The sequence below is a fragment of the Ambystoma mexicanum genome, chromosome 1q, assembly GCF_040938575.1.
Source record: "Ambystoma mexicanum isolate Mex_15411 chromosome 1q, UKY_AmexF1_1, whole genome shotgun sequence".
In the NCBI taxonomy this organism is placed as follows: domain Eukaryota; kingdom Metazoa; phylum Chordata; class Amphibia; order Caudata; family Ambystomatidae; genus Ambystoma; species Ambystoma mexicanum.
Genome location: NC_090922.1, coordinates 49515353 through 49541767, shown reverse-complemented (window position 1 = coordinate 49541767; position 26415 = coordinate 49515353). Strand labels below are relative to the sequence as shown.

Sequence of the window (26415 nt, the reverse complement as noted above, 5' to 3'; positions counted from 1 at the left end):
GGTGTGAAACCCTCAGGGTTCATGGTTGAAAGCCAGGTCTGTATGTCTGGGTGTTCAGTGTTGTTGGTGAGGAGTAGAAGTTCAGTCTTGGAGGGGTTGAGCTTCAAGTATGCGCTGGACATCCAAGACTGGATCAGCGAGAGGCAGGTTTTGAGCCTGTGGAGGTCCTTGATGGGAGTCGATCTTGAGGTATAGATGTGTGTCATCCGCATATTGGTGGATGTTGTGTGTGGCTAGACGGGCTCCCAGGCGCTCCATGTGTAGATTTTAGATCACTGGGGAGAGAATGGAACCCTGCAGGACTCTTCTAGATCGCCAATGCTACCCGTCACCCTTGGAGTCCATCTAAACAAACTGCTGATGGTTGGCGAGGTAGAGCTTGAACCAGCTCAGGACAAGGTTGCTGATCCCGATGCACTGATGTAGAGTGTCTGTGAGCACCTGGTTGTTCTACTGTGTCGAAAGCGTTCAAGAGGTAGAGTATAACAAGGAGGCCGGGGGGGTGGCTGTTGTCAAGGATGTTGAGGGTGTTGTCGACCACCTGTGTAGTTGCTGTCTCTGTGCTGCATCTGGGATGGAACCCGGATTGGTAGATTTAGATTGTTCGTGTGGTGTTGATGGGTTTCTGCAGTTGCATGGATACCACTTTCTTGATGATCTTACATAGTCAGAGAAATGGGGCGATAGTGTGACGAATCAACTTCCGGGGCACCAGTGGTCCAGGGATGAATATTGGTTTCTAAACCATCATCCCCAAACCTCTAGTACACTAGAAGGAATCCGAACGGATTGGAACCACAAGCAAATTATAAACCTCCATGTCCAATTTTGCGAACGTGGAGGGACCAACAGGCTTATCTCCGAAAGGTTGTGGATGGTTGGTTAGTTGCAACACAGCGAGCATACAATTATTACCCAATGATAAAAGGGACTGTCCAGTCAAGGTTGTATACAAATATTTACTTCATTTATATCACAACAGACAGTTCTAGCACACCACGAAATACAACCCCCCATGTAAAGGAATGCACAGGACATACAGTTTCAAAGAAGGAAAAATATTTGCACTCTAGATACTGAAAGGCAGGTAGTCGGTATAGTAAATGACAGCAGTTCAAGGACACTTGGTTTCATCACAAAGGGATCAACGGGTCATAAAATGTCACTAAGGGCTTTCAGAGAAGGACCAGGGAGACAGAGCCACAGGTGTAGGTGCGTGTAGGTGTTGTTGGTGCTCGACCAGGACGAGACAGTTTCAGGGCACTTTGCAGCTTCTGCAACAGAGTTAAAGATGGGAGACGGCTGCGGTACCAGGCGGCAACCAGTTCAGCGGGTGAGGCTGGACGGACGGCTGCAGACTGGCCTGCCTACACAGCAGCTTGGGTCAGTAGGAATCTTTGTCTCAGTGCTGGTTGGCATTTTTGAAGCACTGGCCGATGCGTTTCGAATGGCTTTAGTGACTGTGGCATAACAAGTCAGTGGTGCAGTCGGTTGCAGCTCGAGGGATTTGATTGGTTCAAAAATGTCCTTTAAGGTGGATGTTGTAGATGCTCGTCAATGCCCTTCTGCTAGCTCCTTCACTGGGCTTGTGTTGTCCTTCAAGGTGGACGGCCCAAAGCTGAGGAGTTTGTTGCAAACAGCTGCCTTGTCCTTGGTTTTGGGTTCAGAGACTTATCTGGCGCTTCCCACCTAGGAGGCTAGCTGCAGAGCCTAGCAGGGCACGCTGTGTGTGAGCTGGGTAGCGGTTCTGGAGCTGCCGAAGGGTCCTCTGGAATCGGTATCTCCCTCTGTTCCCTAGGAGAACTTTAGTAGAGGGATCTTGCTTCCCTATTGGAGGTCCTGCGCTTCTTTTACTCGCGGAAGATGTAAGGCAGACCGTACATTCAACCAGGGTACAATGATCAGTTCTTTTTGCTACCCCTTGCAAAGTATTCAGATGATCTGCCAAAAGAGGTTTGTGGCCTGCTTTAAAAGACAATTGGACCACAGGGATTGGTGTAGGCTAAGCCTACCTCAATTAACCTATCTTGGGTCCCCACCAACAATCTCCTATATGCATGAGGTCATAACCAGATTGCTTTGCAACAAAAAAGGTAAAGGGGTGAAAACATGTAATACTAAGTCCCACCCATCTTCCTGTCTGTTGTGGATCAAAGGGTTCCTCTGGTTAATGGAGCTCTCAGTGGTTCTTGATTGAAGCAGAAGGTCTCCCTTGAAGCTGCAGTGAGACCAGACTTTCTTGCTCCGTCAAACCACATACCCGTTGCTTCTGAATGTGGTCCCCCTGCAGGGATGACTACTATAAACGCACAGTCCAAGATATGACATTTCACTGTCGGTCGATACTGAGGCAGGAGCTGGCTTCAGGTTGACAGAATGCATATGAAAGGGTGTTTGGGTTTCCCGTCTCCTTTGTTAGCCTCTGCAGCCAGGCCCCACGTGGGCCTGTTCAAACTCTGATTTACATATTAATGCTGCCACCAGCTACAGGGCTCAACATGGCGCACCATAGATCCTTTGTTAGTTAATTAGGCTGGTCATGGCGGGGGAAAGGTTTGGCCCTCCCCCTTCTGGAGATGCATCGTGTACTCCAACTGTCAGATCCCAACTAAATATGACGGGGGGCTGCACCTGTAGGCTGTGTCCACCCAGAGTACACAGTCTATGCATATGTTGTGCGCTGAGCATAGAAAAAATGTGTGCAGATTAGCCCCACACATATTCTGGAGGTTGATCTGCCATCAATGAGTATAATTTCAAATTTAAAAAAATCCCAGGCGACTGCACACCCATTGTGCGGATGGTCGAATTCCTCACTGATGGTACATAGGTTGTCGGGATACAGAGTGGGTTTGTTTAGTAGAGTCTGGATAGATGGGAAAGGTGCCTTGAGTTAGGGAGCTATTGATGATCTCCAGGTAGGAAACGTCTTGAGGATGTTTGTATACAATGTGGCTTTGAGGGAAGCCATGGTTTGTACCAGGTCCTCTGTTAGGGAGTGTCATGAATGTTGTCCAGGGTGTGGAGATTTTGTGAGGAGTGACGTGGGTCTGTGGATGCAGAGCTGGTGTCTGTGTGCTGGTGAATTTTGTTGATTTTCTTCAATGAAGAAGTTGTAGATGGCGGTGAATGTCGAAGTTCGGTTGGCTGTGTTCAGTCCTTGTGAGGTGGAGGTTGGGGAGGTCTGCAGGTTTGTCTGATGGGTTTCTGCTGCAAGCGCTTGACTGGAGTGGTGTACAGGATGTTGAAACGCACAGTAAGATCGTTAGACCAGTCAAGCGGGAAATTTGAGCTGTAGTCGAGGGAAGGCAGTTCACTGATGATTAGGTCAAGGATGTTACCTTTTTCATGTGTTGGGTCTTTCGTGTGCTGTGTGAGACTGAGGGTGTCGAAGGCCAAGGAGAGCTTTGGTGGGTTTGTTTCCTGGGAGTTTGAAGTCGCCTAGGAAGATGTTGTTGGCGTGCGTGAGGGACGTGGTCCAGGTTGTTAAAGTCTCCAATCGCATTGGGTGTGGGTTGTCTGTAGATGAGATGGAAGGTGACCTTGTCCGTCTGGGAGAACAGGAAGTGGCAGGAGAGGACTTTGAAGGAGCCAATGTTGTCGACCCGAAGTCTGGTGCAGGGCCACAAGGTCTTGTGGATGACTGAGAGGGCTCCGCCTGTCTTGTTAGGCCGGTCTCTGTGATGGATGCTGTAGCCGTCTGCGACAAACGCGTCTAGGATGTGGATAGAAGTAGGTGTCAGCCAGATCTCGGGGATGAAGATGTCGCCAAAGTCATGTGTAGAGAGGTTGTCAGCGATGTCTGCTGCATGGATGATAGCCGAGCATCAACGTCCATGTTGTGGATGGTGAGAGGCTACTGATGGGCTTGAGGTTGATGGTTGCTGCATTGCGGAGTTCATGCCTTAGAGGGCGATGTTGTTGGCGTTGCCTCCTGTTCCAAACAGGAATTGCCCTTTTCTTTGACTGCCCTTCACTTCGGACACCAAGCCGAGAGATGCCCTTGATCTAAGAGTTAAGAGCAGAAAGGAAGAGGCACCAACAGTTTAGCAGTGATTGACCGGTGGGTAGAGCTTCGGCCATGTGACGTAGATCCACTTGCACCTGCTCACCAACTGGTTGTGATGGTAGTTAAACTCTACCAGGACATCCATAAGTCTTTACAGTCCAACCGTGGTCCCCTCAATCAAATATAGACATTGATATTTAAAGCCCTATGCCTAAAGTGATGTATTTTTATGCCTCCAGAGTTTCTCTCCAGTCTGTTCCTACTATACCAGCCACCTAGACCTCTGGTTGCCATCCAAAAAACAAACTGTCACTTCACCTCATGATGTATACACTTTTTTGGAGTGGAACATCACCCGACAAGGCTCCATCTTTCTCTGTGAGCGCCTCTCCCTCTTCCGCTGCTTGAGACTAGACATTTTAAAGTTGTTACCTGGATCTATACTGCTCACATCGGCAAATGAGAAGGAATTGAGAACCTTCTAGTCCAGATCCACTTTGTCTAGTAACCTGCACATTTCTCTTCTGTTCTCTCCTTCTCACCGCCCACGCACCATTGGTTCTCCCATCTTTTCATGCCTCACCTGAAAAGCGGTAATGTGGTTTCAGCAGCAAGAATACTGGATAAGACCTGGACAGAAAATACATACACTTGGAGTGGGAAAGTCATCCAATTATTGGAACTCACTGCAGGCTTTGGCACTGTACCCAAGGGGCACATCTCATTAGTGTTTGAGTAATTATTTAAGGCTGGTTGAAACATATATGCCCACACATAGACAATTGTTTCAGCTACATTAGACTACTGGCAACTACAGACCCTCTAACATAAATGATCTTCCTATCTCCACAAGCTCTACGTCAGGACCCCTGTTCAGTCGAACGTTTGTTTATTCATCATGGGACAATGCTTTCTCTCTCCCCATCTTGTTTGTTTAATGAAGGGAAATAATTAAAATGTGCAACATAAAGTCAGTTCTTGTTTCATTCGTTTTGGCAAATAATGCTATATAGGCTCTCAAAGAAACTATGGCACAACGCTAAACACTTTGCAAGGCACACTGATCTGTGAAGGTAGAAAAAAGGCTTCACTAACACTGTTTGTTGACTCATTTAACACCATTCTTATCCCTCATCCCAATGCAATAGGCAAAACCAAGAATCAGGCTGGTGCACAGAAAATATATATATATATTTAGTAGACAAAATCAATATCGCATAAGAATGATCACTAGATCACTCTGTTTTATTTTTCATTTATTTATTGGTTATTTGTAATGCACCTATGCAGCCAAATGATGTATCGAGGTGCATCAAGACAAGTGGAGACAGGGAAGAAACAAAATAAAACACTCCTACTAGGCCTTGAAACATTCAGAATGTGCAAGTGCTTTTACATGAAGTGTAGGGGGGAGGGTACAGGGGAAGCAGGTACAGGGAAGGGAGGAACAGGGATAAGAAGTAAAACAAATCATAACAAAATAAAAACGATCCTACAAAGTCATGAGACGATTCGGAATGTGCAAGTGCTGTAACATAAGATGGGGGGGTAGGGCAGCAAGGAGCCATGCTATGGGTGGACGGAGAGATGGAGGAGACGGAGACATTGGGCCTCATTACACGGACGGCGGTGGACCAAGGTGCTATTAGCACCTTGGTCCATGCCGGTAAAATACCGGCACCGCCTTGGTGGAAAGGGGAATTACGGCCCTATTCCAAGGTTGGTGGGGCGGTAATTCCCCCTTCCTCCATTGCCCTTCCCCATTTTTGCCCCATAGGGCATAATGGGAATGGGGAAGGTGCTAATTACGGCACCGCAAATTGCGGTACCGTAATTAGCTCCCTGGTCCCTTTGCAGGTTGGTTTTTAACACCTGCAAAAAGAAAAAAGCAAGCGTTAAATTCTCCAACCCGCAAAGGGACCTCGTAGTAAGGCGGTAAGGTTTTACCGATACCGGGAAAATACCGGTAAACCCTTACCGCCGTCCGTGTAATGAGGCCCATTGAATGCAAGTGAATAAGTACACACACAAAATAAGACTGGTGGAGAAGAGACGATGCGCTGGGTACACAGTTTGGGCAAGCATCTTCAAATGGTGTAAGGGACTAACAAGTATGTGTGAACAGGTACACAACAGCAACATCAAGGGAGCACAATGTGGAGAGCCACCTCTTGGTGCGGGGGGTGGGGCACAACAATATGCAGCAACAGGTAGGTGAACAGTGAGCAGTGAAATGACTGAGTACATTTTTTTTAAAACACACCACATATTGAACAGATAATGCAGAAAAACTCTATTCATGACTAAAAGTGTGGTCGAGCAGCTCATAGGGGCCAAGGTAGGAGGGTTTACAAGCCGCAAAGACCAGCAGCATATATGACAGAAACAAGTAGGCAGCAGTAGGCCTTAGAGAAAGAAAGTCATAGTTGATATGATGAAGATGTAAAGTAGCAGAAGGCTGTTAGTGACAGTAAGAGTAATTATGAGAACCATAAGCAGCAATCTGCAGATGCTGACAAGGTGTGTAGATGCCAAGACCATAAGGTATGTAGCAGCTGGGAAAAAAGGTCCAGGGAACACATGGACCAAGAGGCAGACAGCCTGGCTCAATACAGGGAGCATGCCGAGTGGGCAGACACAGGAGGTGGATCTGAGGACACTGGGTAGAAACATGGGCTGGGACATGCTGGAAATGGAAGAGCCAATAGGAGGAGAAAAGCGTGCAGTGCCCTAGGAACGGAAAGCCAGGCAGTTGAGTCGAGATGCGGTGCACACAGCGAAGGAACTGTGCAAGGCAGCAGTGCTTACATTGCAGACATAGTAATCCGGTGATGCTGTGAAGCAGGGCTTGTTAAGAACAGCAGAGCAGTGAACAGAGCAGGCATGATGAAGGGGGGAGGGTGGCATGGCACTACGGCCATGGCCGGACAGGCCAGACAGGATTCAGGGGCCTTAAATGTGGACCTCAGAAGGGGGCCGGCTTTGTCTGCCGGCTCCCTGGATTAGGCAAGATATAAAGAAAGGAGGGCCAATCAGCGGTGAGTGGGGCTGACTCTGGATGAGCAGCTCCGATGCATGTAGAAGATGAAAAAAGCGACGGCCATGTTTAGACGGTAAAGGATTCACACCAGCCCTGTTGGGCTTACCTCCTGTGCCGCACTGATCTTCAGGGTGCAGGTTTTCAGGAAGGCAACATCAGCCATCGTGAGTGCAGTGAAGAGAAATTAATTTTTCACACAATTAAAAACTCTAGTTGGTTAGCATAACAAAAGATCAGACACTTTAACTCAACATGTACAGTGGTATTTGGCACCCTGTCTGCTTTAATGCAAGACACAGGGAGTATTCAACAGTTTCTAATTTTGAGGTTTGCAACAGAGATACAGGTGTGCTCAAATTACTTTATAGGACTATAACATTATTCACACTGGGAGAGAGATTGGAGATTTCGATCTTCTCCAAGATCACCCCATTTCATTTGACTATGTTGGAATTAATGTATTAATTATTAATCACAATGACTCAAAAAGTATAACAATTATGACAAGATTTTATATACAGGTAGCTAATTTAATAAACTCCCATCTCCCTGACTCTCCATTACATGACTTTTTCTGTGAAGCTATAGTCACATTTTAGCTTGTAAAGCTTGTTCCCAAGGATTTTATGGGAGTTATGTTATTAAATGGGTGTTTTTAATAAGCTTTCTGGGCATATTTGAACCGTCTTTGTAAGTGCCATGGTTCTCCAGTTAATTAACAAATCATGATTGTGCCATAAAATCCTATGACCATTGTAATTGCATGCTTAATAGGAGTTCAATAAACAGCACATTTCTTTTTCTTCATACTTAGATGTTGATCTGGGCCATCTGCTTCTTTATTGGTTTGACCTGCAATCAAGTAATTAATCATTCTTTCTCTCTGGGTTTATGGCCCATCTGTGTTCTTTGACGCAGAGGGGACAGCTCCACCCCTTATTCATGTGACACTTTGGTGCATTTCAATTGTCAGTCAGCTTGGGGCATCACCACAAAATTAATTGAATTTTGGGGGATTATTTAGCGTTTAACTATTAGCTGGGCAATTGTTTATTCAGTGCTGTTATTCCATCGCCCCAAAAAAACATGGTCAGGCACAAGCTCCTCTCCCTTTCTAGCTCTTCTGAACTTCAAGGGAATTCCCAGATGTCCTCTAATTGTAGGGGGATGGTCACAGCTTGGCCTTTGAATCTGATGGGTGAAGGTCTTTTGTGCGAAGTCCAGCTTTTAGCTCAATTCCTAGGAACTGCAAAAGACAAGATGCTTTAACATTGTGCATTTTTATACATTAAATCTGCTTTACATCTCGCAATAAATACAAAACATTTTGCTTCATTTTTCCTTGTGCTACTTGTGTCTGTATTTTTCCATAGGTTAAAAAGTCGCCACCTTCATTAAACAGGGCCCTCGAATTACTTCTGTCAATGCAGTTTCCTATTTAAAATGTTAATTGCTTCCAAGTATTTCCCTGACAACACTGGTGTGGTCTTTGGCAGTTGAAATCTGCATACTGGCTTTTTGGTCTGCCAGCCAACAGTGTGCTCTCAATATTTCTGCACTTTTGGGACCAATGGGGCCAGGGGCAGTTCATGTGGGTCTTGGGGCTGAATGTAAACCCCACAGCAAGAGACCAGGCAGCCTACCTGTGCACACTGTTTCAGGTTGCTCATATTTGTGGTATGCAGTTGACATGGATTTGTGCATGTGTATGTGCCTATGGATGAATTTTGAGAGAGTATATTTGCTTGTGGACCTTGATGTATTGGCAATGTTGATTTGTGTGCCCTTGCAGCCGTGTGGGTGTCGGTGTCCTGGTAATTAACATATTATTGCCTTCCTTTGGTGAACGTTATCTGGCAACCTTTATCTCTCATTTCCACAGCTTGTCGAGTGTAACCTGCAACTCTCTCGGGTGGAAGGAGAGAATCAAGCCCTCAGAACTTGCCAGCGGGAGCAGTCTTTGGAGGTGCGAACAAGTTTTAATTATTTATTGATGTTTTATAATCCAACACATTGCAGGCTACCCCAGAGTGTAAGGGCAAATAAAAAACATGGAGAAGCAAAAAGATGCCCAATTGTGCGATTCAAGGTTGCATTCCTGGAACTATGAAGCTTATTCACTAAAAATGTTTTTGAAAGTTTTTTTGGCAAGATCTGCATCTCAATAATGTAGTGGGCATGGATTGTTCATTTTTCGCAGAAAGTTCAGTCCAGGCCTCTCTAACAACTATGGTAGGGCCTGTAGGACTCACCAGACAATTCGAGAAGAAATGCCTGGGTGAACAAGGAGTCTTAAGTTTCTTTCAAAATTGCAAGTGCCTTTTTGTTTTCTGTGGTCCTCCAGGTGTTTGTTCCACCTTTTCTAGGCCAAGTAGGGCAGAAGATTTCCACTGTCTCTCTTTTTGTATGTGCCACTGCAGAGCAAGTCTTTAGCTGTCAACCAGATTTCCTCTGAGGAACATAATCTGTGGTCATGGTGGCTCAGTATTTATGCTTAATTCTCGAAGATGCCCATTTGGTGCTGCTCAGGATGTAAAATATTGTCTGGTATTTCTTAGGGATCCAGCAAGGCCCTGGGGGATTGGGGAGCGGTGCTCCCGCTTACTCTTGCGTCCCGTCCCCTTACCTCCATACTGCATGGGTGTCCCTTCCAAGTGACAGCAGAAGGAACCTTTTTCATCAGAAAAAACATTCTTCCCATTTAAATTTAGAGGCGCCTAGAGACCCAAGCTACTCCTCACTGATGAGCCCCAACAAGGGCGAAACATGTTTGGGGATGCTTGTGGTCTCGTGCAGAAGGGATGTGACCTAGCAGTTCGGGCTGGACCCCCCCTTTTGGGATGGGTCCAAGCCTGATTTGCATATGGTCTTTCCCCTTCTGTAATGGCTTGGCAGGCGAAGAACGATGGTGTGGAGGGTTTCCCCGAGCAATGCCAGTGGTTAAGATTCAGTCGAAACCTTCCAGCCATCACCTCTTTGTTTTTGCGCAGGGGTGCAGCCCTGGGGGCATGTGCTACCCTGACCCCACCCACCGGTGCCACTCCTCAGTCCCCTTTTCCGCGTCGAGGGGAACGGGCGATTTCAGCAGCGTTCCTGGGTTTAGCTTCAGCCATGTAATACCACGTGCTCTTCCCCGAATTCTTCTGTCTTTTTGTCTTCTCTTTGTCATTCAGGTATTCGGTCCTCCGGCGTCACGCTCCTCTCCGGCGCATGTCGACTTCAGCGTGCTTCGGCAGGTGTCCAACCTGCGAGGGGCTCTTCCCTATGTCTGACCCACACACGCTTTGCCTCTGCTGCCTTGGCCCTGACCACAGTTGGCAAGGTTGTACCGCGTGCAACGCACTGACTCCACGCGCACTGAAGAACAGGCTAGCTAGGTGGAGGGAGCTCTTCGAAAGATCGCATCCAGAGGACTTGAAAAACTTTGTCAAGCAGAGATCGAGGCCCAAAGGAGGGCTGCTATTTTCCATTGCACCCCGTAAGGGCGACTCTTTCCCCAGGAAACGTCCAAGTGGGAGGAACCTCTCAGGTTCTGGTACCAGCACGCGCACTGAGGCTAGTCCAGCTACCGGCCTCACGGCCGAGGGGTCGTCAAATACTTCCAAAATCAGTGCTGAGGGACCGCAAGTTTCTTTTACCGGGTTTACTCCGGAGGGGTAACACCCTAGTACCGGCTCAATGTCCCAAGGGGCGCCTACACGCAGCACTAACGGTGACAGTGCCAAGGGCAATACGCCTTCCAGGCCTAGATCTTTGGTGCAGGGTAGGCCTCAGGCTCCACTACCAAGAGTCTTGGAGGAGGCTTGGCCCAGAGAGCCATGCACCATGACTTAGGCACGTGGCATGCAGCTCGACAAATGGCCGCCGTGCCAGACAACATGGCAGCTCGTCCGATTCCACTCCTAGGAACAGAGCAGGCGGGTGAACGAGTTTCAAGGTGGGCCTGGTGTCAACCGGGTACGTGGCGTACTGTTTATGCATCAGCAACACAGGGCAGGTTTCCCCTAATACCTAGACAGTGCACTCTGGCCCCAGTAGCCCACCAGCCACCCAGTCAATATTTCCTGCCTCCTCTTCTACCTCCGAAGACAGGTTATTTGAAAGATTCCTGGTGCTGATGCGAACCCCCCCCCTGGTGGGGGCTATCCTACAGGATGAAGTCAGGGACTTACCGCCCCTGGTCACTCCACCGGTGCCCATAGTCATTCCCACCATGGCTCTGGCACCACAGGCCCCAGCGCAGCCCTCACTGCCCCTGCCGGCCGTTTCAATTTCAGCTCCCCTGCCTCCCACAGCTCAGGCGGTTCCGCAGCAGCCTCTGACTCTGGTCTCCACACAGCAGCCCACAGTGCTCAGCAACCATCCTCCCGCTCCGAACCAGCCAGACACTCCGGTGGATACAGACGAGGAGGAGGACCCTGACACACCATGGTCAGAAAAGGCCCTCCACAACAGGCTTCGCAGAATATCTGGGCCTTCCTCAACCCGAGGTAGAACAGCCCGTGGAGGGGGTCTTGACAGAAGTCCTCACCCTAAGACCCCCTACCAAGACGGGTATCCGATGCAGAAGGCCATTGTTGCTCTGGCCAAGAAGGAGTGGCTCAAGCCACGCTCAGCCCAAGCTGTCAATCGGCGCCTCAGGGCCAAGTATAGCAGATGGAAGGGGATACACTCTTGTTATCGTCGCACCCCCAGCATCATTCTTCGGTGATCGCTGCAGCATCACTCTACTCTAAGCCTCAGTCGTCCTCGACCACCTCGTCCTTGGCGCTGCTAGGCAAGGAGGAGAAGATCTTGGAGTCGTACGGGAAGAAGCTGTACTCCAACGCCTCCCTGCACCTGCGTCAGGCCAACGCAGATGCCATGCTGGCAGCCGCTAACCAGAGGTTGTGGCAGTAAATGGCAGACTTCCTTCCGGAAGTTCCAGTGCAGAGCCAGGCGCGCTTCAAGGCGGGTCTATGAGAATCCAGGCTGGTAGCCCAGGACATCAGAGAGTCCACCGTGGCCCACATCGATACCTTTTGCCGGGCCATCTGCATCGTCACGGACATGAGAAGGACGGCCTGGCTTCGGGCTACCAAGTTTAACCCTGACATCCAGGATCGAATATTGGACCTTTCGTTCGAGTGTAGTGACCTCTTCCACTCTATCACCGACCAGGAATTAAATAAAATGAACAGCTTGCAAACTGCAAAGTCTTTATCTATCCTTACGGAGGCTATGCCCAAGGCATACACCCAGTCTCATCAAAGCTCCGACACGGGGCGGGCATTGAGCGGGATCCGGGATTCCAGGAACGGAAGCCGAGACTACCTGTTTGCTCGCTTAGTCAGCACCGGCGCAAGCAACAAAAAGGGGGGGAGCAAGAGCTTCTTCCAGTCTATCCTCCTCAGCAGCAGCCTCAGATGGTAAAAAGGCATGACGCGTCCCTTTGGGTCCAAGAGTCTCCAGTGGGTGACAGGCTTGCCTCTCACATGCATTTCTGGCGCCAGAACTTTTCTGACCCCTGGACCCTCTCGGTAGTATCCAGGGGATACCGCCTACCGATACCTCCCTCTCCTCCCTCTCCTCCCTTCTCCCCTGCCACAGATTGGGGTGGCAACTCTGTTGGTGGAGATCGAGAGCCAAGCAGTGGAAGAAGTACCAGCCTCCCAGAGAGGATTAGGCTTCTATTCCATGATTTTCGCCATACAAAAGAAGAACAAGGTTGGCCTGAGAGTTGTGTTGGACCTATCCACCCTCAGTCTCCCTCCCTCTTCAGAGATTCAAGATGGTTACGCCAGCGCTCATTGCAGAGACACTAGACAAGGGAGACTGAATGTGCTCCCTGGATCTGAAGGACACCTATTTGGCAGCCTCATCGCTCCTTCCTACGCTTCAGGATCATGGGCTGTCATTTCCAGTACATCTCAACTCAGCCCCCAAGGTATTTACCAGACTCATGAATGGAGAGGCAGCCCTCCTCAGGACCCAGGGCTACCATGTATACCCATACCTGGACGACTGACTCGCCAGGGCGAGCTCCCCGGAGGGGATACCCACACTTCCTGTGTGCTTATGAACACACTCCACGACCTAGGGTTTACTATCAACCTCAAGAAGTCTCGGCTGCAGCCCACGCAGAGCATCACCTTCCAGGGCCTCATCTGGGATACGAACTCTGAGAAGGTATTGCCCTCGGAGGACAATATTGCGGCCATCAAGAGGGCCACTACGCACTTCCTTACCAGAGCAGTGACCTCGACTTGGTGGTACCAACAACTATTGGATATCATGTCAGCGGTCCTCCAGCCGTGCCACACTCAAGGCTCTGGATAAGGAGATTACAACTGCACTTCGCTGCCTCATGAATCAGGAGAAGGGCCCCCAAGAGGAGCTGGTCAGCATACCGCCTTCTCTCCACTCGGACCTCACGTACTGGACCAGGGACTGCAACCTGCAGATGGGCAAGCCCTTCTGGCAGCAATCCCCGCAGGTCACCATCACTATGGACTCCTTCCTGGAGGGCTGGGGCGCCATTTTAGACAGCCTCTGTGTCCACAGAGTCTGGACCCGGCCAGAGCAGGAGTCACATAACTGGCTGGAGCTCAGGACCATTTGGCTAGCCCTCAGAGCCTTCCTTCCGCTCATTTTGGACAGGACCATCCTTATCCAGACCAACAACTCCACCAGCATGTACTATGTCAAGAAGCAGGGGGGGTATCGGGTCCCATCCGCTGTGCAGCCTAGCAGTCAGCATGTGGGAATAGGCCCTGGAAAACATTTACCTTAAGGCTGTCCACCTCCCGGGGGAGGCCAACTTGAAAGCAGACAGGCTCATCAGGCTAGGAGCTGACGATTATGAATGGCAATTGAATGACCAGGTGCTTCAGGTGGATCTATTTGCCTCCTGGAAGAACAGGAAGTGCCATCAGTTCACGTGTTGGCAGGGGCTGGGCCCCGGCTCCCTGGGAGACGCATTGCAGATTCAATGGGAAGGCATGACCGCATATGCCTTTCCTCCCACACTACTGATACACAGGGTAGTCTGCAAGATGAAGGAAGCGCGTCACCTCAGCATCACCTTGATAGCTCCTTGGTGGTGTCAGGGTCCCATACTATTCATGCTTGAGACATTCTATCTGGAGAGGTGGGCTGTCTAAGATTTTGGCTGATAAGTAGGGGGAGTTCAGTTTTTTGTGGAAATGACATGGGTATCAGTGACAGTGGTTATTCCTTAATGTTTCTTTCAGGAAGCCTTTGTTTCCTCAGGGCAAGATTGAGGCACGGGGCAGCAGCATTCATTGGTTAAAGGATGAGTGTGAGGGAGTTTGGAATTCTTTTCAGAAAACATCAGAGCAGGTCACAGTTTTTGCAGCTCCAGCAACCAGAGTCATTTAATTTAGTAAAAAGACTAGTTTTCTTACATCTACAGGAATTATCCATAGACTTATATCTTGAGAAGTATTGTAAGTCTACAGTGCTGTCGCTTGGAAGAAGTCACTTCAGCTTCTACAGAAGAAGGAAGCTAAGTGAACTTTAAGTTTCAGATTTTCTGTTTGACAGAATAAAGTATTCAGTTTAGGATTCAAACGATTCTTTTGAGAAGAAGAATAGCAATTGATTTCTTCAGGGTTTTTACAATAGATGTTTAAAGTTGTAACGTTATCAGGCAAGGAGTTAAACTGCTTGTTGCAGCATATTAAATTCATGTGTAACTAATTCACCCAAGCGAGAGGGTCCATCGCATTGCATTGTATCTTTTGACTAACGCACTAATTTAAAGTAATTCACTGTAATCATTCTAACGTAAGCAACTCGCGTAGTAATTCTTATCGTCATCAGTGCGAGGGTTTAGCTGACGGGCATTGTGTTAAACAAAGGGACGTAACGAGCAGAAGAGCTCAAGTGCGCATCATGTCTATGTACAGCTGGAATACTGTCAGCATTATTTAGTCTGTTTCAAAAGACATTACGCGGCTGTCAGTATGCGGCCGCAATGAAGGAGTCTTCATCTACGACGCAGAAGTTGATAAGAATTCAGATTTATGAAGTGAAAACGAACTTGCGTTGTGTGGCACGCAGACACTGAATGTTCTGCAGTATAGTTACTAAGGAAAGCAGAGACTTCAGATTTCTTTGAGGTGAGAGACACGTCGCCTCTTTTGGAAGAAAAACTTCATAAGGAAGAGTTTTGCCAGTTTGAACATGTAAGCAGGAAACCTTTAGCAGAAAAAGCATACAGGGCAACTGTGCCTTATTTAAAACTTCTATTAAAGAAGTTTATTTTTTAATTGAAAGTTGGAAGCAAATGAAAGTAGTTTTCCTTGGTAGCAGTTAATGTTGAAGATCTTTATAGAGAACAAGCATCAATTCAATTTCCACATCTAAAGGGCCTCTCGGCTACTAAGCATAGGCAGCAGGTATGAAAGGGAGGTTGGGTAATTTGAAAAAGGGTGGAGAACTAGCAGGCAAGTTTGTAATGTGTTATGATTAGCTTTTAGGTAAATCTTTTGTGCAATCCAGTCGTGAGGAAGTCCGGGGCTGCGAAGAAACCTATGTTTATTTTCTCCATTTCCCCTTTCCCCTTGGGTTTGCCAGCTTGACAGTTGTTACTTAAAGACTGTTGGGTCGGCAGGCTTAGGGGGTCTGGTAGGCTATCGTCACTCCTGCATTAATTCTGAAGCTGGACCTGACAGGTGGCCTGCGAGACCGTGGTTCTCCGAACTGCTCAGCCTCACGGACAGACCACCCATTCACCATCGGCTGGGTCCGGCACCTCTCCTGTCAGCAGGGGGGCAGGGTCCTCCACCACACGCCTCAGATGTTAGCCCTCGCAGCGTGGTTCCTGAGCAGATCACCCTCAAGCACCTAAGCCTATCACGTGCGAATCCTGGAGATCATTCAGGGTGCCGGGTGCAAGGCTACCAGGACCCAATATAAAAGCAAATGGAGCAGGTTCTGTCACCGGACTCTAAGGAACGCTGGACGATGTGCTCTCCTTCTTGGCGCACCGCGCACACTCAGGCGTTCAGCTGGACACATGTCGCACTTATGTGGCAGCCATAGGGGCCTACAGAAATTCTGAGGAGGAGGTCTTCTCTTCCAACCCGATTGTCAAGAAACATCTGGCTGGATTGTCCAGGCTTTACTCACCCATTAAGAGGCCACACCCCCTGTGTGGTGCTGGGCACCTTGGCCACAAACTATTTGAGCGAATGGAGTCTGCAGACATCAAGCTGGTTACCATTAAGACTGCTTTGCTGTTGGGACTTGCCTTCACTCGCAGAGTCAGTGAGATCCAGGCTCTGGTGGCCTCAGAACCTTACACCACTTTGCACAGGGATAAGGTGGTCCTGCGGACTCACCCGGCGTTCCTACCTAAGGTACCCTCCGCCTTCCATCTAAACGAAGAAATAGTCTTACCTAAGTTCTTCGCTGACCCCAAGGACAAGGCTCAGAGAATCTTTCACTATCTGGATGTCAGACGCGCTCTGAAATTCTATCTCGACAAGACCAGGGGCTTCCGCAAGTCGGACGCACTTTTTGTCACCTTTGGGGGCTCCAGATCCGGTTATCATTCATCCAAGGCTTCTATTGCACAGTGGATGGTTGCGGCCATCAAAGAGGCCTATGAGGGGCAGCACAAGCCACTGCCAGCCAACTTGCATGCTCACGCGGTCAGAGCCAAGGCCACGGCCATCGCCTTCCAACGGCAGGTTCCGTGGCAAGTCATAAGCAGGGTGGCTACCTGGGCCACCCCTTCAGCTTTCTGTAAGCATTACTGTTTGGACGCTGGCTCTAAATCAGATGCTGCCTTCGGACAGGTGGTTCTAAGGAACTTGTTTGCTTAAGGAGGGTCTCTTCTCCATCCTGGGGCTACATTCAATTGTAATCGCCCATGCAGTATGGAAGAAAGGGGACAGGACGTAAGGGTAATTATGAGTTTCTCACTGTATTGACTAACGTACTCTTAGTTCCCTTTCATCCATACGTCCCACCATCCGCCCTCCCCCCTAATAATACTGGTGTCATTAGGCAATGTTAAATATTGTCAACACGTCAATGGGGACTGAGGAGTGGCACCTGTGGACGTTGTAAGGGGTAGTGCATGCTCCCAGGGCCGCATCCCCGCGTGCCTCTAAATTTAAAGGGGAGGAAGGTTTTTTCTGGTTAAAAAGATTCTGTCTCCCGTCCCTTGGAAGGGACGCCCATGCAGTATGGAGGAAAGGGCACAAAGAACTAAGAGTACGTTTGTCACTACGGTGAGTAACTCATAATCTCTGTTTATCATGTGAACTGCTCAATGTTTAAATGAACTGCGGTTGCACGAGTATACATGACCTTGTTCGGTAGGATGAAGGCCTTAATGAGATCCACCTTGCATTGGAAGTCCCTCTGGCGAAGGTTGTTCTTTAGCATGTCATGTTTGAAGTTTGCAATGCGCTCAAGCTTGATTGTTTGGGAATTAGGTGGTGTAGTGGCACCAATGATTTCCTGGTGAAAGGGAGGGCTGGTCATTTCTGTAAGAGTTGAGATGTTAAAATGCTTTCGAGTGATTTGAGGGTTCCTAATAATTATAGCGAGTACAAAGGCCTCCAAGTACACCATTACAGAAGGACATATTCACTCCATTCACCCAGCTACAACTCCACCTTAACAAATCCACAACTCCATCACTTAAATCACTTCATAATTCTACCGTAGAGGCACTGCTCACTAATCTGTAGTATCATCAGATAGTACCATGTACTGCCGTCTGCAATTCCGTGGCACATGTCAAAACTCATGTTCACAACTGCATTGCACAAGGAAATACTTGGTTATACCGGGTACTCTTATGCTCCATTCCAGCCACACAGCAGTGGCCATTCCTTGATAGCTCTTCCGCATTGGCAGTCTTCGGTCAAAAGCTCCATAACACAGGGTAGAGCTTGCGTATCCTTAACTCTATGATAAAGCAAAATGCCTCCTACCCAAAAGCTACGTGGCACTGGGCTATGATCAACCACCCATTGATCAATCACAAGGCAACACCCACCCCTTCACAGCCAGCGAGGCAGGGCAAACTCCAGCCATCATCTAGATCACACAGGGCACAGTTCTTCCAGCTGTAGTTATATCATACAGGGAAAAACGAACACCTCTTCTCACCTATATTCTGTTCTTCTAATTGTATCCATATTATTATACCCTTTGGGTTCTTTATCCTTGATGGACAACCGCTTAGTTGCTTCATAGCGATCTACGACACAACCCACACATACAGCTGTGGCTCTAACATGGGCTAACACTCGCCTATGTCTAATGGGAAAAAAGTAAACCATACGTAACCCTACTACCAATGCAAAATTCACTCATCCACAACTCTATGAAACAAGGCAAAATGTGCTTATCCTCACTCTACAAAACAGGATGCATGTTTTACACCCACCGCTGTATCAAACAGAGCAACATGTTTTCGTCTGTGGCTCTATCCTACAGGTAAACACTTGCCCATGCGTGCTGCTGATGATCTCATCCATCGGTACCTCTTTTACACAGCACCAAAGGTCTTGCTTTATCTGTTACATCAGCATCTACCTGCTGTTATATCCCCCCCCCCCCCGACTAGAATGTGCACATCTGTTGCAGGGTCACACAAGGCAAATTCCAAATACCTATACCAGTATGTAGACACACTGGTTTCTGTGCTTGGATATTTTTTTTTTTAGCCCATGTAGGTACAGCTGCATACCCACAACTGGTGTGACTATGGCCAGGCCCACAATAAAGTTGCTATTTGGTTAAATATTGTGCATATATGCGCATGCCTTACTCTATTCCAGATTAGCTGGCTCTTTAGGCTTTAGAGGTTTGTGATAAACATTAGAACAATGGCTTTTTAAATAATGAAACCTCTAATTGACAAAAGGATTACATTATTATATTGCAAATTCTAATAGTGTAGGGCATGCGCATATATGCACAATATTTAACCAAGTGCCAAATACCACCACAAATGGCAGCACTCAACCATCCAGTGCACTTTTTTACAAGTCAGTATTCCTCGCCCCCACATCTGCATCACACATTGCAGGACACCTGTTGCGTATCCCTCACACAACTACAGTCTAAAGAGCAGTGCACAACTCTCTCCCATAGGACTGTGTTCACCAACATAGGCTCTGTGCCACAGCGATGCTCGCAAAGCCTCATTCCCTATAGTACATTCCACACTAATGCAGCTTGATCCCACCTGACAACTTTTATCCATTCTGCCATCCTTCGCCACATAGGGAAATGCTCACTGATGCACTGCTTATGTGCCCTTCTGGAGCATTATCAAACAAGGCAATATCTCCACACTAGGTGATGGGTTGCCCATTCACTTCTCCATCACTGATGGGAACAGACGCCTGACCACAACAGCTTCATCGCTCAAGACCGCTTTTACCCACCTGAAGCTCCATGTTACATAACGCGCCAGTATCCCACGCACAGCCTCATCACACAGCACAGCTACATTTTAAGGTTCCTCCCATTATTGCGTGATCGCATAGATCGTTCTTTACTGTCCACTTAAAGGGCTTGGATTTGCGACCCCCTGCTTGGTGAAATATCTGCAGGGCCCTCTAATTTGCATTTGTACTGACATCCCTGGGAGCCGCAATATGCATAATGTTGCTGTGGCGCCGTCAATCTTGGATAGTTTAATAAATCATGGGAAGTTGCATTACAAGAATTCAATAACCAGAGACAAATATCTTTGTGATGTTCGTATGGCCACTATTATTAAATGGAGCAACACTAGTCTGTTAAAACGATAATTGTTTTATATACCTGCTGCACTGAAGTATATAAAAGAATGCTTGGGAAATGATTGCGCATGGGAGTACCTTAAGGGTAAATGTAACGCTCTGAGGACTTTAGAAGTCACAGAGGCTTGGCAAAAGATCCCAAGAAATGAGAGGGTTAACTCGCCGCCGTGGGATTTCCAGCATTGAGAGGCGAAACATCTCCTGGTGGAGTGCCTATCCCTTCACTGGCTAAGACCAAAAGCACTAAGGTCAGCAGCCATGGTAACAATAATGCAGAAGATTTGTTGAGCCACCTTTAGGAGTGGTAATAGTGACGCTTGTATCCTCTATCTGATAACTCTTTGCAAGCAGATCCTACATGTTTGGCGGGCGCGGGGGGGGGGGGTGTAATGAGAATGTAAATAATTATGAATAAATTGGAATACAATGGTGCTGTTTGTTTTGTTTAAATATAACGTATTAAAAGTTGTTTTGTCAACTGCACAATACTAAAAAAAACAAATAAGTGTGGGCTTTTTTGAAAAACATACAACATGAACTGAATCACTTGAAAGGACTCAAAATGTTGGCATGCAAGAAGAGTAAGCGAAAATGATTTGCCCATGCTCATACATTTTAGTTAAGTGTTGAAGCTGGGATTTGAGCCCCGTCTGCTGTTAAGGCCACGTACCGTTTCCCCTCTTCTTGGTAAAGTTAAAATAATAAATAAACTTGGCAAATCTATAAATCCTTGTTAAAATTTGGCAAGCGAAATGAGTATGATGGTAGCTTTAAATTCCCCATTCTGAATGGAAGCATGCAAGTAACACAATACAAAGACATGTTCGATTGTTCAAAAAGGGTACAACGCGACTGTTTAATTGTACTGAGAAAAGACACGAGTTCGGTAGCCAACTGGGGATGCGTGGGGATTTCAGATGCAAACGTCCCCATCATCTCTGATTAACGCTAATGCAGTTAGACTGGCAAAGTGCTATCCTTTCAAATGTAGAGATGTGTTGAGCCATTTGTGAGGCCCTAATACCAGGTTCTGGGGAATGGAATTGGTGATGGGGAAACGGCATCCTCCTTCCCAATCACGGTTCTAGTGGTGAGCGGAAGAGGTGGGGGAGTGCAGGGGTAATGGGGGGACGGGGGGCGGGGTTGAGAGGCCCTGATCAGCCACAGGAGACTGGTTTGTTGGCCTGGCCATATCCGGTTCAGTGCATAGGTGTTTGGGGAGGGTTAGGGACTTGCAGACCTGCCTAATGTGACCTGGAATATGTAGTGAGGACCAATAATCGGCTGCTGGAAAATAGTGGTTGGGGGGGGGAATGGGGGGATGCAGGGGGTTATTGTCGAATCTTATTATGAATAGGGACGACATGAGTTCATCTCGGAAGGAATCCATAAAGCTACTAACCTCCGTCCCAGCCTTCAGGGAATCCTTAGCAGGGTAGGAGTGTAGGTATCGGGCCCAAAAGGGCTGGCCTAGGGAGAGGGCTGGCAAACGGGCTCGGGCATTTTATCAGCAGGCAGGCTGCTGTGGGTGGAGTGTCCCCTCTTCACCTAAACAGGGCACCGGAAGTTGGACAGCACGCTAATGTTTATCTAATGACGTTAGGCCCGCCATGGGGGAGATGGGGGAATTGAAGAAGCAACCAGCCCAGCCAGAGCAGCAAGAAAGGACGGCTAGGCCCTATTTAAGGAAGCAAGAATGAAGGCAAGTTTGCCGCCTTTTTACCATGGCCATGCTTGCAGCTGAAACATTAGGCAGAGACAAAATGTGGTTACCTCCATAGGACAGGCACCACACACTCGTTACTTGCAGAGAGTGTGGCCCTATGGCCAGGGGTGGACTGGCCTATAGGGAGGGGGGTGGGGGGGGTTTCCCCTTTCAGGCGAAGAGGGCGGGGTCGCGGGGTGGGTCCGCAAGCACGGCAGATATGATGGAGTCGGAGCACTCCTTTCACTGCTCAGCAGACAGATGGCCCAGATCCCGACCTGGCAGCTGTCGCCTTGCCGTTCTGCCCCCGAAGCAGCGATGCGTGCCGGGCCTAGTCTGGGTTGGCTGCGGCAGCAGAGGGAAGGCAATCGGCAGGGCGGGAGCAAGGGCCCCGCAAGCTCGGGCGCTGGTTTGCTTTACAGATCCTGCGAGCAGTATTATCAGCGATCCATCCATCCATCCATCCATCCCTCCGTCCCTCCAGTTATAGCCGATCAAGAGGCACACCGCTTACCTGTGACTGGCTGGAAAGGCTAGAAAATAAATACTCCGACAATTGCAGCTCATGGAAAGGGGACTAGGGAGGGTCTAGGGGTGCCGACATGGCACTCAAGTGATGGGCTGTTTCACTATAACAAACCCATAGCTAAAAACAAGAACACCCCGTTTTTATAGCGATCACTTGCAACGTGCCAATTTACACAATAAACAGCACAATATGTCAATCGTTTTAGTAACACATTGAACAAAAAGAGCAGGATGGCACATTTTAGTCCCCCCCCATGCTGATTTAGAGTCTCCATTGTCTGTTTGGAAAGTAATAGCCAAAACAAAATGAGTTTTACATTTACTATCAAGACTGAAAGAAACACAGTAAAAGAAAATGAATTCTATGATCAGGTTCTTGAAGTCATTATTTCACACAGCGTGTAGCTTAATTAGCCCACTCCCATTTCTAAATATTCATTAGGCACCTGGTTGGCATGGTTACTGGTTACCTAGTGCTTTATGATTTAACCGTTGCTTCCCCTGTTGGGTATTTCTCCTCTTTCTGGCCCTAATTATGACTGAGATACCGCCTGCACACGGTTGGCAATATCATGTAAGGCATTGTTCCATTTAGAAGTGCAGACTTCTGTGCTGGCTCCCAACTCACTGCGCTATCATTTTTATTTGAGTGCACTCCATTTCTTGTTGGGAGATATCGCAAACACCTGCCCCATAGCAATAATGAAACTACGCCCCTCTATTGACCTGGGAAGGTTGAAATACTACATTGACACTACCGAGATTGAGACCTGTGACTTAGTCTTCCCACGTCTCTGCAACAGGCATTTAACCCACTAGGCCATTCTAGCTACCTCGCCCCCCTGGCAAGGTACATAGTTCTATATGCCCTAGCACGCCCCACTGAGTAGCTATCAAAGCTAGGGGCCACCTCATGCATGGGCTAATAAACTAGTGTTGCTCCACCCCATAACATACATTATAAGGATATTGCAAGTTACAGAGGAGTTCCAGTGTTCTAGTGACCAAACAGATACCGAGGCCAAGCACTGAGCTCCTTCATAAGATCACAGGACTCAAAGGGGACTTTCAATATGCTTTTTATGTGCGATGGGGCGTATTGTATTCCTTAGAATACATGGCCATACAAGGCCATCCCCTATCTCATTATGAGTCTGTCGATACCGCAAACTCACCTTACCGTTTCTGCTGCCCGATATCCTGGTAACACCGGTATATTATGGGCGGTAGACGAACGGTAAGTTCACATTCCCGTGTGGGAATGGGAACCCTGAAATACCAGCAGCACCGTTAGTAGCTGTGCCGGTGCTTCAGTGAAAAATCTGCCAGTAGGGGCCAGAACTGCCGTCAGGTCAGGCCTGCTGGTAGTTCACAGCCCCTACCGGCAGACTTGTAGTTTGGCGGTCCGGAAAAGGTGGCAGTAATCGTTGTTATCGTCACTTTTTTCTGCACCGCCAACCTATTTTACGAGATCTCCCTGTTGGTGACGCATATAAATGTAGAATCTGTTTGGCTTAAAAAAACATGTAGCTTCTAATGTGCTGCTGCAGAAAAATAGTTCAAACCGTTTAATAAAATACATCTAAAAAGTTTTCTTTATGTGCTTTAAAATAAGCAACAACATGCAGATTCTTGCCCTCATGTGTTAAAGCCTAGCAGTGCAAAAAAAAATAAACCTACTACCATAAACCGTTCCTTAAATGCAAGGAAGTGTCATGTAAAGCAATTGTGTAAGAACAGTATTTGTAAGTCCTGTCCCAGCTTTAAGTGGTGCATTGGCAGATGGAACTCCGCTCCGCTCTGTGCTGGCTCATGCAGTAGAATGTGTACACTTGCCACTGAAGCTTCATTACGGATTACAAAGCAATAGTGACGCAACTCTCTTATTATAGGTCAGTAGCGGTGTCACAACTGGTTTTGCAGGCTTCCTACTATGATGGTGTATATCACATGTTGAATAGTTCATTTTAGCACAGTCATGGCACTTGTACGAGTTAGACTCTCATTACAGAATTCTGCGTGCCACTTCTCAGAAAGAAATGCAACCAAATCTGCTTCTGCATCACGATGATCAACCTTGTGCCGAGGCAACAGGGTGTGCGCCAATAACTTTGCCCATCACTATCCTGAACTTTGAATAACACAGCTCTGCCCACCCGCTACCTTTTACTCTCCATCCTCCTCCCATCTACCACATTTTGCAGTATCATTTATTTCATTTTTATGATTAGGACTACGGATGCCTAAACCGCCACCCAAGTGACTAAACATTTTCACAGATCACTCTATGGAAGAAAAGAAATGACATTTGAATAGTGGCAAGTTACTTGGGGCCAGGGTGGATGTAGGAATGGTTGAACCATCTTGAGCTTGACTTCCCCATCCCTTATGTTGTGCCCTGCAGGTGGGCACCTGCACAGCTTTCAGATCGGAACAGCTCTGCATCGTTGTTTACTTGCGAGTGGGAATGCAGGCGCTCATGCTGGAAAGAGAAAACATGGCTCTCCAGAGATGGCAGCCTGCCCTTCACTGCATGGCCCTTATCTGCCTTTTGTTCAATCACAAATACTTTGAAAGTTCTAGGAATATTGCAGCACCTGAAATCTGAGTGGTTCCAGAGCCACTCAAATTATGACTGAGATGCATCCTGCAAGTGAAGGGCAATATGCTGAAATACTTTAAGCCACAGCAATTGTAGCAAGATAGCAAAGTATAGATGGGTAACTGTCAACTACTCCAATATATTCAACCAAGATGTTCCAAGTGACACGTTTCGGCCGAAATGCTTGTAAATAAAAAGCTGCATGTGCTTTTATCCCGCATTCGGCTTGGTAGAAATAATCGTAACCCATAATGCTGAGCGGGGGTGTCTCTGCTGCTCTAGTTCAGCGTTATGGGCTACAGGGGTTGCGGGAGTGTCCCCCGCATACATTAGATGTACAGCGGGGGACAAATAGAGACATTCTGAAAAGCTCGAGGGTCCATGCACGCAAGTCGGCTGCACTATCTTGTAACTCGAGCTTTTCGGAATCCGATCTTTCAACGTACATCCAAGTGGCATCTGATAGACAAGCGCGAAGCTCGAGTCATATATAAATCCACTTTGAACTGCTAGGTGGAATACACTCCATAACTGAAAGATACCTATCTATAATATTATGTTGTGTTTGGCCACCATGCACACATTTACCATCCCCTCATTGTCCCCCGGCACCAGCATTACAAAGGATCAGTTGGGAGGCATAAAGAACATATATGAAACAAAGAAAATACCAGCTTCCCTTTCGACCCACCCCAGAATAACCCAAAAATTGAAAAAATATTCTTGGTTTAGAACATTACATATCTCCTTGCTGTGCTGTCATAGCATATATGAATCCATAATTCTCTGCCATGACATCATAGCAGGCAGATAAAGCACATAGAAATAGTTGCTCATGGTGCCCTGTGGCAATAACACCTTACATAGTTCTTGTTACATGTAGAAGTGCATAATGTTCTGGTTCCCAAAACACACAATCCTTCTGAGTTGGGTGCACCCTATTGGTTGTGAAATCTCAGTCACACCTGTCCCAATAGCTGAATCCTTGGCAGTACTCCACTCTCGTTCTTGGCCCGATTCCGTTTCTCTTTCCACCCCTATAGGTGTGGCTTAGCTCACTGCTTCATTCTTCTGCTGTTTGACCCACTGCCCGCAATCTGGTGCAGTTTTATTTGATTCTCTCTTCGTGTGTGTAGCACTATAGAGTTTGGTATATAATGGCTCTAACATATCGCTAGTATAGTCTGATATTGACAGGATTGAATTGCATGGTATTACAAGAGATGACCCCTATGCCCCTGTAGTCAAAAGTTTAATTTGTTGAAAAATGTTCTGTGGTAACTTCAACTGATTGATCTCGTTTAGAAACCTTTTATCTCATGAAAGAACACACCTCAATTTCAGAAAATTTGAAAATATATTTATATGAAATAAAAGGACCCTTTGTTGTACATAGATCAATCTGCTCTAATTTCTTTATTACATTTTAAATATGGTATACAAACGGATATAAATCTATTAGATATTGTAATAACTTACCTGGCTAGTCAAAGGCTCCTGCGTATTCGCTGCCTGTGGATGAGTTTCACCCAAAAGCCTTTGTCTTCCCTGGGAAAGGGTTGTCACCTCCCAGGAAGGAAGTAACTGCTCCCAGGGGCATGGAGCGGTCCAGTGTATCAAAGGAGAGAGACTGCCAGGCCAAGGGAAGTCACACCAGCGTGTATATTAACGATCTAGGCAGATAGAGGAAGGGGCGGAGCATAGCAGTCTAAGAAAGGACTTTTCAGTTGGAGAAGGGATTCACCGTCTTGT

At 47.5% G+C, this 26415-nt stretch overlaps 1 protein-coding gene across 2 annotated transcripts in view; it reads left to right on the top strand.

Annotated features, from left to right (window-relative positions):
* PMFBP1 (polyamine modulated factor 1 binding protein 1) overlaps positions 1-26415 on the top strand; it is a 1360893-nt gene that overhangs the window by 535218 nt on the left and 799260 nt on the right. For both annotated transcript variants that reach the window (XM_069635509.1, XM_069635508.1), the window contains one exon: positions 8932-9015. In XM_069635509.1, coding sequence (XP_069491610.1) covers positions 8932-9015 — 84 coding nt within the window. The remainder of the gene's footprint in view (positions 1-8931; positions 9016-26415) is intronic.